Below are 14,569 nucleotides of genomic sequence, written 5' to 3' on the forward strand. Positions count from 1 at the left end.
AGACTTTGAAAAATATAACTTAAGTTGTTAGCTAGTTTATGAGCACTATAAAAAAGATATGAAAAAATATTCAATCATTCAAAATCACATGGGCAGGTTCTTTCTTTCCTTTAAGCACTAACAGCATCTATTTTGTCAATTAAATGTGATAATGATATAGAATTTAAAGAGTACTTTGTGTATTGATATTATTCAACCGAGAAACATTTTGATCACCTACCTTTTTTTTTCTTAAGAGACTATGTTATTTAGCTTATAATTAATATTTCTTGTACATATTTTGAAATCATTTGTATGAAGGACAGCAAAAGACATTAGCTTATTAGTTTAAAATTGATGGAATAATTTGGTAAATTATTAGTTTACTTTAAAATGAAAAGCAAATACCCACAATGAAACCTTATTTTGCTTTAACAGTGATGAACAGGCCATATAATTTAAGTAGTTACAATTATAAGATAGTTCTTCTAAAATCAACAACAGCTATTTGCAATCTGTGCTGTCACCAGGTGAAATGTGTTTTGTAGTTTAGAAACTGCACATAGCTGCCAGCATTCCCATATGCGCATGCATGTTCTTGCTTTTTTTTTTTTAATCAGGTTGAGCATTAAATAATTGAAATTCTACAGTTGGAAAAGAGAAATGGTTAAATGTGGAAGCCATCCATAAAATACTGTTCTTTTAAAAGAGAAAAGGGTTTTATAAAAGCATAAAAAGTATATAAGTTTAAGCAAATCATTTATGATCAAAAGATAGCACAAGTGAAGGCCTCACTTCTAAGATGTTGCAAGCAAGGTACCAACGCTATCAGACTCAAAAAGAGTTTCAGCAGGAAAGGTTACACTTGGTTTAATTTTTAAAGCCAAAGCGAGAATTGAGTCTTAAACCAAATATACTAACTTGGGCCATGGGACAGTGTAACTTGGATAAAGACGGCATCGCTGCCTGTGAAAGGAAACAAGAAAAAGTAGTGTTTTTTTAATTGGTCTATTTAACTCAATTGTAAAAATTTAGGATAAAAACGTTATTTTGTCATTCTTGTTTAAAGAACGGTATAATAGTCTTTAGTAAAAGCTCATTTCTACTTACTTTTGAGAAAAATAAAGAATTAAATTGAGTTAATATCATATTGGGAATTTTGGATATTCCTTTTAGATTCACTACTTGATGTCAATAATTAAATTAAAAGCATTCATAAGAAAACTAAAATATGCTATATTAGTGGAAGACTTAAAATAGGTGTACACCCAATTTGAGCAAAGAATTCAGCTGGACATACAGAAATATGTTATGTACTAAAATTTTGAAAACTCAAATTTGTAAAATAAGTAGTAAATAATGAATTTCTGTTACATAAATTATAAAATAAAAAGGAATTTCTTACTAATATTATTATATACTAGAGGCCCAGTGCACAAAAATTCATGCACTCGGGCAGGTCCCTCAGCCTGGTCTATACCTTCTCACAGTCCAGGATCCCTCGGGAGAAGTCCACCTGTGGTTTAGGCCCACTCCTCAGGGGATCGGGCCTAATCTGGTAGTCAGACATTCCTCTGGCAGCTCAGGAACCCTCAGCAGATGTCCGACAGATGGCTTAGGCCCACTTCCTGGGGGGAGTGGGCCTAAGCTGCAGTCGGACATCCTTGGCCCTGCTGAGGAGGTGGGAGAGGCTCCCGCCACCACTGTTGTGCTCACAGCCGTCAGCCTGACTTGTGGCAGAGCAGAGCTCCCCCCTGTGGGAGTGCACTGACCACCAGGGGGCAGCTCCTGCATTGAGCATATGCCCCTGGTGGTCAGTGGGCATCATAGCAACCAGTTGTTCCCTGGTCATTCTGTTAGAGTCAATTTACATATTACTCTTTTATTATACAGGATATAGATACCTTTGAAAATGTTCTTGGGGCATATATTCTCATCAAAAAATAACTACAGCTTTGGGTATTATCAAACAAACTTGAAAGTGATATAGCTTTTTCTCTTCTATATTTTTGAAGACTAAAAAAAAATCAATAAACATTTCTTGCTTAGATATCTTTTATATAGGCAACTCACTGATAAATTTAGAATTTCTAATTTCAGCCGAAACTGGTTTGGCTCAGTGGTAGAGCATCGGTCTGCGGACTGAAAGGTCCCAGGTTCAATTCCGGTCAGGGGCCTGTATGTTGGTTGCAGGCACATCCCCGATAGGGGGTGTGCAAGAGGCAGCTGGTCGGTGTTTCTCATCAACGTTTCTAGCTCTCTGCCTCTCTCCCTTCCTCTCTGTAAAAAATCAATAAGATATATATATATTTTAAAAGAATTTCTAATTTCAGCAATGTTAATTCTTTTAAGAAAAAAATTGAAAATCATAAAAGCTAAGGCCCCAAGAGCAGTAAAGTAGAAAAGAACTGAGACAAAAGGCTAATCTGTACTGATTTTAAATCTATATAGTTGTTTAGTTTGGACTATTGCTTTTTCTAGTTTCTTTGGTCAGAACAAGGATAATTTTATGTTCCAGGTTCAGTTGGCTACACTATTAATTTGATTACTTCTGTAGATACAGTGGTCTTATTCCTCAGAAAGCCCCAATTTCAAATAATCAAACATTATCTCCTTTCCATCTGTACTGTTATTCCATCTGTACTGATATTTATTAGCTGGATTACTAATAGTAATTAGTAATCCAGCTAATCCTAATAAGGTATCGCTCAGAAGATTAAAATTCATTTTTATACTTTGATATTAAATGAAGCTGTTGCTCTGTCAGTGATTCTCTTCTCTACTTATTAGGCACCATGACATACAGGGGTTAATGTTTACCTGCTTCTGTACTTTACACTTAGAAAGGAAGTAACTATGCCTCCTGGAGATAAGCCTCAAGAACATGGTAGCACACTTAGAAAAACATGGAAATAACATAAAAACACAAAGCTCATGTCAGCTACAAACTTTAGAAAGCACGATTACACCTATGCATACACATTTGTGCACACAGACGTGGACTTGGCTTTGATCATATTCATATACAGCACAGGCTTAGATCCATACATTTGGTTAATTTGGAGCACTTTGCTAATTTGTCACTTTAATTGCTTGGTCTCGCTGCCTGTGTGAATAACATGACTCCATAATCCTCAGTTGCCAAGCTAAGTAAATCACCAAATATAGATGAGGTCTGTGTGGCTGGGCTTGAAAGCATACGCAGTGTACTAGCAGGCACTATGTGCGATCTATGGACGGTATAGACTGAGAAAGGTTAAGTAGGAGCTTGAATTTGATACAATGTGAAATTAAAAACTTCAGTCTGGTGGGAAGGGAATGATGCACTGAGTAGTATTCCAATATAATAATTTCGGAGACAGCATTAAAAGCCTGGGACTAGGCAGTGGGGGCTTGCCTGGGTGGAAATGGCTGGGGGGGAGGGGCCAATTGGGGGAAAAGAAGACAAATATAAAATTTTAGACAATTAAAAAAGAAAAGAAAAATTTGTGATGCAGATGGGGGTATTTTAATAAAAAGTTGAAATAGAAAAAAAAAAAGTAGTCCAGGACTAACATTCCTTGCAGGTTTTAAGAGTTAGTTTTGTTTCCTCTGGATAGGACATAATGCATTTTAAGTTCACCAACAGAAAACAAGTGCTCAAATGAAGCTAAAATTAGCAATTTCATCACCAGGTATTTCGGTAAAATATAATAAATTTAAGGAGGACTGTTCCAAACAATTTTTTAAAAAATTACAGGTTGCTGGAGTTTAGAATTTGTTTTCTATTTTTATAGTATCTTTTGAAATGGTATTCGATTTGTGTACAAATTTACAAAAAAAATCATTTTTTACCTCTAGCACATATAATACTAACAATTACTTCAAAGCACTTGAAATTTTAGCACCTACTTGAGTGAAAAGGGCTTGAATGTTCAGAATCAAACACGCTGCAAACGTCTGTGGTACTGGAGGCACCAGAAGCAGGAGGCGGCGTTAACGGTGTTCGTGGCGAGTTTGGTGCCGACGCTGTACTTTCTGTTTCACTTTCAGGGATCCTACTGTAACTAATTTTCCTGGGCTCCTGCTGCAGAGGTGTGGGATGTCTCATGGTACCAGGTCTTGGGTTTGATGGACGAACACCAGGAGATTTTAGGGGATAGTTATATTTTTTTGGCTGTAGACATAAAAAACCCCAAAACCCATAATATTTACAACATCATAATAGAATGGAAGCTTTTTCTATGTATGTCTGGTAAAATGCAACTAATACCTAGGAAAACCATATACCATCAATAAAGAATTTACACAATGATTCAAATGAAACTGTTGAAACTTAAGCATTAATATCCCATTTCCATAAAGCTTCGGCTACCTAAATTATTAGGGAATTAATTTCTTTAAATAATCGAGTCTTAGTCCTATAAATACCAGAGTATTTATTTTAATATTTTTGGATGAAAATCTTTCTAAGATATGCTACATATTTCTCTCACTTTTTAAACAGACTATGTTAAACTGGTTTAACTTTCCTGGAAAAACCAGGAACATTATTTTGAACTACTAGAGGCCTGGTGCATGGACTTGTGCACCAGTGGGGTCCCTCTCCTCGCCAAAACCAGCTCTCCAATATCCCTGAGGGGTCCCACATGCAAGAGGGCAATGGCCAGGCTGAGGGATCCTGACTGGTGCACAGATCTGTGTACCAGGCCTCTAGTATGTATATAGGTTTTTGGTTAATCTGTTCCCACCCTCCCCTCTCCAGTCTGTTCCATGTTTCCATGCCTGTGGTTTCTGCTCCTACGCTGAGTGTCTGTTCCCTGGTGGTCAGTGTGCATCATAGCTGCTGGTCGGGTGGTCACTTAGGCTTTTATATATATAGATGATTTCTATGCTGTACTACTGTACATCAGGACCACTTGAACTATTTTCAAATGCATTAAACTGCCTGAGTTTTCATTTGTATTTATGTTACTTTTATGGAGCTTTCATACAGAGTGATCATTTCTCAGTGATAGCAGAGTGCCTAATTGGAGCAGACTACATAACTATTTCCAATTTGCTATGGTTAATCCACCTTTTAAAAAAACTGTTAGGCCTTGAGATATATTTATGTGAGGTAACTACATAAATTTTAATTCACAAACATTTTGAGATTTATCTTAGTTACTTAGAAGCCATTTATGTTTACTTCATGATACTTGATTCTCTGAATATAAGGGAAATTACATTTAGTCAATGAGGTGGTGATACTGTACATAAATTTGGCCAGGCACTGACAAAAAAAAAAAAAAAAAAAAAGGAAACTTTATTTTCCCCACAAATTATCTTTAGCCATGCCTCTTAAGTTATTATTTTTAAAAGCTATAAGTATATTTATTTATTATAAGTGAATTAGTATAAATTAATTTTCCTGCTCTCAAAATAAATCTTGAGCCCTAACCAATGTGGTTAAGTTGGTTGGGCACTGAGGGATTGTGCACCGAGGGGTTGCCAGTTTGATTCCCATTTGTAGCACATGCCCAGCATGCAGGAGGCAGCCAAACTATGTTTCACTCTCACATCCATGTTTCTCTCTACCTCTCCCCTTCCTTTCTCTCTAAAAATCAATAAACTATCCTTTAAAAAAGTTTTTTTTAAAATCTTGAATAATTTTTTATTTATTTAAAAAAATAAAAACTTTCATATTTGCCTAATTTCATCTATCATATCAGGATTTCTTCTGATTAATACTAATTCTCATTTATTTTGAACTAAGTGAGATATTCCTGAGCATATTTATTAGGCATTTATTCATTACTTTTTTCCATCACATAAATACCTCATCCCGAACTCCTTTATAGAAAATTAACATGCATAATATATATGGTAGTGATGGAATCACCAAATATAGCTGACAACTGAAAAGTAAATACATGAAAAGAAACATAAATATATGAATGCTTACAAATCTTGGGAGAGGCTTAGGGTTTCGTGGTTCTATTTCTAGGGATTTGTTGAAAAGATAATCTGTAAATTCTTTTTCCATACTATTTCCCATTGGATTCAAGTTTTCAAAGAACCTCTAAAATAAATGCAAAGAAACAATTATACACATTAAATATTTTAAATTGAGTTTTAAATTCATGAAAATAATTTAAGAAAACATTTAACATAAGAATATTTTAATTATTTAAGTTTTCTTTTTCTTTTTTGCCTCTATAAAATAAACCTGCCTTTCATCAGGCAGTTTATAAATTGAATCAGAAAAATGTATCTTCAAATAATTCAACTTACTTTGATATCTGATTCTACTCGTAAACAATAAGGCTGATTTTGGTACTGTTGGATCTCTCCTGTTATTTCTGCTACTTTCCTCCTTTTGCTGAAGTTTATAAGCTCTTTTCCATGCCTTTTTAGGAACTCAGGATTGCCTTCTTCTGTTTTCAAGATATTAGTTAGATAAATTCCTAAAAGATATAATGAGATTACTTTAAGGATAAAGAAGGAGAACACTAGTTTTCTTTCTTTCTTAGTAAGTGCTGTGATTTTACACTGTACCACCTCAATCACCAAGACCAAAGAATCAAGGCACAGATTTCCATTCTATGAAAAAGAACAAGCTAAGTAAATATCAAGAGAAGATTTTTATGAGTATCAAATTCTTCTGTGACAAAATGAAGTTTCATGAATACACAAGGAAAAAAGAGACCAAGTTTAAGAAAATTAATACATTTTTTTCAGTAGAAATAACCAATTTTCCATACCTGCCAAACCACATATTATTTGATATGTCATGGTTTTATAAAAGGATCTTTAAGAATAACCCATCACTAATAATACGAGAAAAGAGGAAAATGTTAAGTTCAGATAATCCTCCTTTTTTGCTGACCCAGCTCTGCAGGCCTCCCTGGAGGTGGCTGGGATTTGTAATTCAAAGGGAGTATCATTTGGACAGGTTCACTCATGGGCATGTGTAAGGATCTGCAAGCCTATCAAGCACAGGAATGCATGTACGTTATGTACATTCTGGCCTTCAGTATTTCTAGAATTAGTGACAACCTAATAATTGAGCTCCTGTCTCCTCATTACTGCAGGCTGTGAACTGGATAAGGAAGAATGAACCAAGTAACAGGCACTGTAGTTCCTCTCTGGTTCTAGCATACAGGTTCTGGAGCCAACTCTGCTGCTTTCTACTGTGTGATCCTGTACAAGTTAATTAGCTTCTCTCTCTCTGTGTGTGTGTGTGTGTGTGTGTGTGTGTGTGTGTGTGTTTTAATCTATAAAATGAGGATAACAGGGCTATTGTGAGAAACAAATGCATATATAAGGCTTAGAATAGGGCCTAACCAAAATAAATGCTTAATTAGCTATGGTTGTTATTGCTGAAGCTATTGCTGCTATTGACCTATTCTCTTATGCTTCTGCCTTTCCCCCTAAAGTACTGACTGTGATGCTTTGGTGGTGGTGGCGGGGGAAGGGAGGTGTGGAGAAGAGTGTGACTATTTGAATTCATTCACTTAGTACACATGTACTGAGACTCTGCTGTATGCCAAGCACTGCACTAGGTACTGCAGATCCAAAGATGAACAAGACACACAGTCCATGACCTCAAGGGATTCAGAGTTTTGAATGTGGGCTCCTACAGTACAATCTGATTAAGTGCAATATTAATAGTAATATGACAGCAGAAAGGAGGTGTATGAGCTCTGCCATGAGCTGGTAAAAGTAGAAAAAGCATCACAGATGAGGTGTGGCTTAAAATAAATCTCAAAACATGAATAGACATTTAATAAGTAGAATAAGCAAAGCAGCAATATGTACAATGGCACTGGTTTGTGAGGAAGCTTGGAAGGTATACTCAGAGATGGCATATTGTTTGTATGGCTAGACCACAGGGATCTGATGTGAGGGGAGAAGAGGAGTGGCAGTTTATGACAGCAGACATAGGCAAGGGATTAGGATTTCTAATTCCTTCTCAGTCACTTCAGGCTTTGCACTGGATGAGGAAAACAAACAAAATAACAGGCACTTCTGTTTAATCATATACTAGGTGGTTCTAAATGCTTTTGTGGTACAAGCATACTTTCCAATACTGGAATTTTTGGCCACATTCTTGAAAAGATTAAACGACTCGAAATCAATAGTAAATAATCAGCAATGAAACATTATAGACATCAATGTATGTTTTATTTCAGAAAATATCCAGTTTTGTGGTTGAATGACTCAGTGGGTGGTGGTGTAATGACTGACACTGGAAACATGGAAGATAATAAGTTATGAGATGTTGTGTCAAAAGTATATTTGAATGAAGTTGCAAAAATGCTTATAAGTGGCATTTTGATTAAAGCTCAGGATGAAATTTGGAAAATATTTTATAACAAATTAATGGCCAGTTAAAGGAGAACAAATGATCAAAAGAGGTGGTGTCTAAACTTTGTTAATTGTTTACTACATCAGTAAAAATGTTTAAGCATGCATTCTCAATATATATAAACATAATTTTCTAATAAAAATATAGAATAAATATACTGTTAAAGCTTAGTTTTTTCAATAGAACATTTTATATATCCTGTGGAGACAACTGTTTTAGGGAGAGAAAAACAGAGCATCATGAAATAAATAATGAAGAAGGGTGAAGTTTCACCTTTTTGTTCATAAGTTTCCCAGTCTTGAAGGAAATAGTTGCTCAAAGTTCTAGGTTCCCATAACACTTTGTTCCCACTTTGATTTATACATCTCTGCAATTCAGTATTATATCTATTACATGGTGCTGCAATTTATTTTTCTGCTCTTTCAAGGGGGCTTATCGAGAGTAAGGCTATTTTTATTTGCTGCTCTAGTTTATTATAACACCCAGCCCAGGGCCTGGCACATCACATTGAAGCATCCAACAAATGTTTCTGAATGCACGAAAGGATGCAAAAGACATTGAGTCATTTCTAAAATGGCAGGAAAGCAAGAGTGGAGATGAAGCTAGCAGACAAGAAACAGACAGAGGACACAGAATTAGAGCTGTGTAAAAGGAAAGAGCAGCCAAAACCTGTTTGGCTCAGTGGAAAAAGCATTGGCCTGCGGACTGAAGGGTCCTGGGTTCAATTCCAGTCAAGGGCATGTACCTTGGTTCCAGGCACATCCCTAGTGGGGGCTGTGCAGGAGGCAGCTGATCGCTGTTTCTCTCTCATCGATATTTCTAACTATCCCTCTCTCTCCCTTCCTCTCTGTAAAAAAATATCAATAAAAGATATTAAAAAAAAAAAAGAAGAAGAAGAAGGAAAGAGCAAAGCCAGTGCTACAGGCTTGGATGATGGTGCAGAGAGGCGAGATTTGGTTGAGGAAGGAATCAATATCCTTTTACACTTTCAGCTATTAAAGTGTGTATACATTTTTTGGGACACACTGTATTTGTTAAATAAGTATTTTCTGTTGATATATTTACACATGTAAACTCAGTCATTTAATGAAATAAGTGTCTTGTTTTATCCAGAAATGAAATAAAAATTCAAGAAGAAATGCTCACCAAAGAAAGGCACACATGGTGGATTAATAGACCTGAGTTTTGCCAAATATTTCTTATAATGATCTTCACTTAATTCATGAGCTTCTTCTAAAATTTTCTTTTGGCGACTTGGTATTTGCTACAATAAAAAAATACATATTTAGGGAGCATAAGTTTACAAAAGGAATCAAAGGTTTTTCCAAAAAATTTCAGGCTAAGAGGAAAGCCCAAACACAACTGTATCAGTTTGATTTTAAGAGAAAACAATACTGGCTCAAAGAGACTATCTTCATTGGCCCTCGGGCAAACTTAAAGGTGTGTGTGTGTGTGTGTGTGAAATCTGATATCTCTCACAATTCCTCACACAATGATGTGAGCATAATTGTACATTACATTACAAATTAAGTGCTGAAAACATTTTCTTCTGTGAATGCATTTTAATGAGAATGTCTAATTTAAAAAGAATAACCAAGTCAATTCAAAATTTAGATAATTCCATCTTTTAAACTGTTACTGAAAGATAGGTAAGGTACTTAAAAAATTAAAGATCATAATTGTTAAAATCCTGATTCGTAGAACAGGAAATGTAGTAGTTCATTAAAATAAAACACCTGTGCAAACCTACCTCAAACGTGTGGTCTAGCCTGTAAACAGGTGATGAGTTCATAGCACTGACAACCTCAAGGACACCATTGAAGTTGTTCAGCTCTTGAAAGACTTGCAGAATCTCAATTATTCGACTCACCACGGCTACTCTTTCTTCTAAGTTTTCAGTTTCTACAATACATCTGGGAATCAAAGACAGAAATTAATTTAAAAATGTGGAGTTTTCCCAACGAAGATATAGGTTAAAGAATTTAGTAAATAATATAATGTAGAGTATGGAGAAGCTATCAGTGTTAACTGCAGAGATTATATATTCAGAATGATGGTTGAAGAGTAGGAGACTGGCGGATAAAGCAGTGCCCTGATAGGCAGGCATGCTGTTCTTTTCTCTCTTCCAGACCGATACCATCAACCAGTCAATCATTTTCCTGCATATTTGGTACATCCTTTCTCAGCATTAGAATTAACTGATGAGTCTAACATGCTGGTTTAGGGAATGTGGGTGTGTGCTAGGGGAATTTATTTTGGAGTGTAAGAATTCTGTGCTCCCTATTCTTCATCTAATTGCAAGATTTTAGTGATTAATTTCTTCCTTTGATATACAGAAATAATTAGCTGCATTTCTAGAAACAGCTCTTTGCATAAGCACTATAAGGTAAAAAAAAAATCAGTGGAAGTCTTTTACCACTATCAAGACTAAAATGTTTGCCCTTGCTTGTTTGGTTCAGTAGTAAGAGAGTTGGCCCACGATTGTAGGTTCGATACCTATTAAAGGCATGAACTGGTACTTTAGTTGCAGGCTTGCTCCCCACCTTGGTCAGAGCACTCAAGGGAGGCAACCAATTGATGTGATGTGTCTCTTTCACATCAATGTTTCTCTCTCTCCATCTCTCCTCCTCCCTTCCACTTTCTGTCTCTCTCTAAAAAAAAAAAAAAAAAAAAAAAAAAAAAGGAAAACTATATTCAGATGAGAATTAACAACAACAAAGAAAGTAAAATTTTTTAAATGACATTGGGAAAAAAGTTAATGAAAATAAAAGCACTTAAATATCCAAAATCCTTGGAAAGTATATATATAGTATATATATCTGATAAATATATAGAAGAAAGTGCACTATACTAAAAAGTAAAATTCCTCAGTGAACATTTACTCTCCATTTCTAATATTTGAGAGAATTTATTTACTAATTAGTTATCAGTAGAGAAAAAGACATTTTAAACTGGGTTTTCAATGATGTAGTTTTAAATACCTTATAGTCCAAGAAAAAATAGGACACATAAATGAGAAAAATAAATATAAATCAATGTTAAACATTTTTTAAAATGTAAAATTGTAGATTACATCATACTCTGATGAGGCTGGTCTGACACTAAGAAAAAAATATTGCAAAACTATCACAATTTGCCTTATTATCAAATTAGACTTAACATATGCATGTGTTTAAAGCATTAGCTAGCCCAGCCAGTGTTGCTCAGTGGTTGAGCACCAACCTATAAGTAGGAGGTCATGGCTCAGTTTCCGGTGGAGTACATGCCCAGGTGGTGGGATCCATCCCCAGTAGGGGGCGTGCAGGAGGCAGCTGATCAATATTTCTCTCACCATTGATGTTTCTCTCTCTCCCTCTCTTTTCCTCTTCTGAAATCAATAGAAAATGTATATATATATTTAAAAAACATTAGTTAGATCTCTACAAAAATATCATACTAGAAGCCCAATGCACAAAATTGGTGCAAGGGGCTCTGTCCTCGAAGCCCCAGCTTCATCCAGAAGGTCATTTGGGTGTCTGGTCTAATTAGCATATTATGCTTTTATTATTATAATTATAGATTCTGGGTAGCTAGTTAGACATTTAAAAATGTTATAAGTATAATGTATTTACATCTTTCATTTAACTATTTCAGTTGATATTAACTAGGCATACAAACTGAGACCATCTCCGCAGCTTTTGTAAAAACCAGGTAAGTCTGGAGTGATTTATTCATAGGTAACCCCAATTCTAATGCACATCTATGGCTAAGAATCACTGTGGCAAATGAACAAGAATCTTTCACACTGAAAAGGCAGATATGGGAACCCTTCTACATGGTTGATGGTAGGAATGCAAAATGGTGTAGGCAGGAAAAACAGTATGGAGATTCCTCAAAACATTAAAAATAAAACTACCATATGATTCAGAAATCCTACTTCTAGGAATTAATCCAAAAGTATTGAAGTCAGGATCTTGAAGATATATATTAGCACTTTTACATTCATTGCAATGCTATTCAGAATAGCTAAGATGTGGAAACAACCTAAATGTCCATCTATGATGAATGGATAAAGAAAATGTGGTTTATACATACAACGGTATATGAGTCAAAAAGAATCCTGCAGTATGCAACAAAATGGATAAATACTGAGAACATTCTGCTAAGTGAAATAAACCAATTTCAGAAGGCCAAATACTGCATGTTTTATCTAAAATAATCAAACTCATAGAAGCCAAGAACAGAATAGCTTCTGTGGTTGCTCAGAATGAAATATGCTCTGTGGCTAATCAATATGTATAAAATTTCAGTTATGCAAGATACATAAATTCTAGAGATCTGCTGTACAACATGATGCCTATAGATAACAATGCTGTGTTGTACATGTACAAAATCTGTTAACAGGGTAAATCTCATGCTAAGCATTCTTAATACAATTTAAAAAAGAAAAGAAATAGGAAAAAGAGCAGGAAATGCGTTCTCAGGAATCTTTAAAAACAATAGGACAGAATTGAAAAGGTGCCTATGTTTTATCAGTTATGTTTCCTCTTTACATAAGTTTTACTTATGATGGAAAAAGCCTTCTGTATACTGAAATGTAGTTATTTAACTTAATAATGAAGAAACAAGGAAGCTATACATAAAGGGCAAATTCTAACATCTTTACTTTTTTTTTTTTTAACATCTTACATTTTAGAGGCTGAGAAAAATTAATATAAATATAAGGAAGTCCTAACTTTTAGATTACTTGGAATGCTTTTTTGTATTTAGGAATCTTTCAGGTCTTTATCCACATTTCGCTCATGCTCCAGTCATTCCCTTTTGTCACTGGTCTCTTGTTCTTGTAATTCCAATATGATCTATGGAAACCTGATATAATCCTTATAAAATGTTAGTCAAATAGTCATACTACTTTTATTCAGAAAAAAATATGGCCAATACATAAAACTCCAGTTTCTAACCCCAACTATAAAATTGCTCCGAGGTGCCTCGGCCAGTGTTGCTCATGGATTACAGCATTGGCCTGTGCACCAAAGGTCTCGGGTTTGATTCTCGGCCAAGGGCTTGTATCTGGATTACAACTTCAATCCCTGGCCTGGTCAGGGCTCATGTGGGAGGCAACCAGTCGATATGTCTCTCCTTTGCCTTCCTCCATTCCACTCTCTCTAAAAATCAATGAAGAAAATATCCTCAGATGAAGATTAACAACAGCAACAAAAATTGCACTGAGATTCTGGACTTCTGACATAACAGTGTAAGGAGCTCTGCTTACTCACTTCCTAGTGAAACTGGTGAAAAATTATGTGTGCACATATATATTTGTACATATAGAGATAAACATATACAGACACAGATACACACTCATGTACATTTGCATGCATTACACATAAACATTCAAAGTCTCTGGAAATGGCCCTATGCGCAAATAGTAAATGAATATCTATTCAGGAAAATCTACAAAAATTCAGTAGGAGAGAGGCAAGAGTTTGTGGTATTTGAACAAAGACTGCTCCCTGCCCTCTTCTGCCAGAGAATCTCTGGGGGTTGTGGGACATAGTGGTCTACAGACTGCTGTAGCCAAGAGCATAGCTGCCTGTTCACCCAGCTCCCAGCTAGAGAGCTTTCCTTCCCAGAGTAGCAGGACTTGAGCATTTCACTCATCCTGTTCTGAGCTGCTGGCTGCTGAGGCTAAGTTCCAGAGGAATGCACCTGAGAAGTGGGGACTCCCTTCTCCTGCATCACTTCTACGTGGAGAGGCTCTGCCTTGAATGTGGCATACTGAAAATACTGGGAAGATAGCCATTCCCGGTTTCCTGAGGCAATAGTTCCATGCCAAGAGAAGCAAGCCAAGAGGACCTCAGTCTACTCTTTGTGTGCATGCATGAGAGGGCATACACACCCCACCACCACCACTAAACACTCAGCTCTGAGAGCAAGAATGTCAGAGAAATTTGCCATTGTCCCCAGTTCCAGAGACTAGGCTCAAACAGATAGCTCTAATCTCTTATCATTTACAACACAGTGTGGAGAAGTTTAAACCTAAAGGTGCTCTCAAGAACAGTGAATGATGTGGTGAAGAGCAATTGGGAGATTTGTAGATCTAATGAAGATGCAGCCTTGACTTTTGGCTGAACTAGTTTGCAGGAGAGAACTAGAGAATAAAAGAGTTGGCAGAAGCCCTCCTGGGATCAGAGCAAATATCAAAACAGAGACTTCAGAAGCCATTCCTTCAAAGGAGTCAAAAAATTATTGGATTAGTTTATAGAAAATTTATGCCAT

General features: G+C 35.8%; 1 protein-coding gene across 4 annotated transcripts in view; it reads right to left on the minus strand.

Annotated features, from left to right (window-relative positions):
- SOS1 (SOS Ras/Rac guanine nucleotide exchange factor 1) overlaps positions 1 to 14,569 on the minus strand; it is a 95,015-nt gene that overhangs the window by 3,397 nt on the left and 77,049 nt on the right. For 2 of the 4 annotated variants that reach the window (XM_045580660.1, XM_036435073.2), the window contains 6 exons: positions 10,062 to 10,224; positions 9,458 to 9,575; positions 6,235 to 6,407; positions 5,906 to 6,022; positions 3,871 to 4,135; positions 901 to 945 (listed from right to left, as the gene is read on the minus strand). In XM_045580660.1, the coding sequence (XP_045436616.1) occupies positions 901 to 945; positions 3,871 to 4,135; positions 5,906 to 6,022; positions 6,235 to 6,407; positions 9,458 to 9,575; positions 10,062 to 10,224 (881 nt within the window). The remainder of the gene's footprint in view (positions 1 to 900; positions 946 to 3,870; positions 4,136 to 5,905; positions 6,023 to 6,234; positions 6,408 to 9,457; positions 9,576 to 10,061; positions 10,225 to 14,569) is intronic. The other 2 variants (XM_036435075.2, XM_036435074.2) reach the window with 2 other exon arrangements.

This window comes from Pipistrellus kuhlii, unplaced genomic scaffold, assembly GCF_014108245.1.
Source record: "Pipistrellus kuhlii isolate mPipKuh1 unplaced genomic scaffold, mPipKuh1.p scaffold_m20_p_13, whole genome shotgun sequence".
Lineage (NCBI taxonomy): Eukaryota > Metazoa > Chordata > Mammalia > Chiroptera > Vespertilionidae > Pipistrellus > Pipistrellus kuhlii.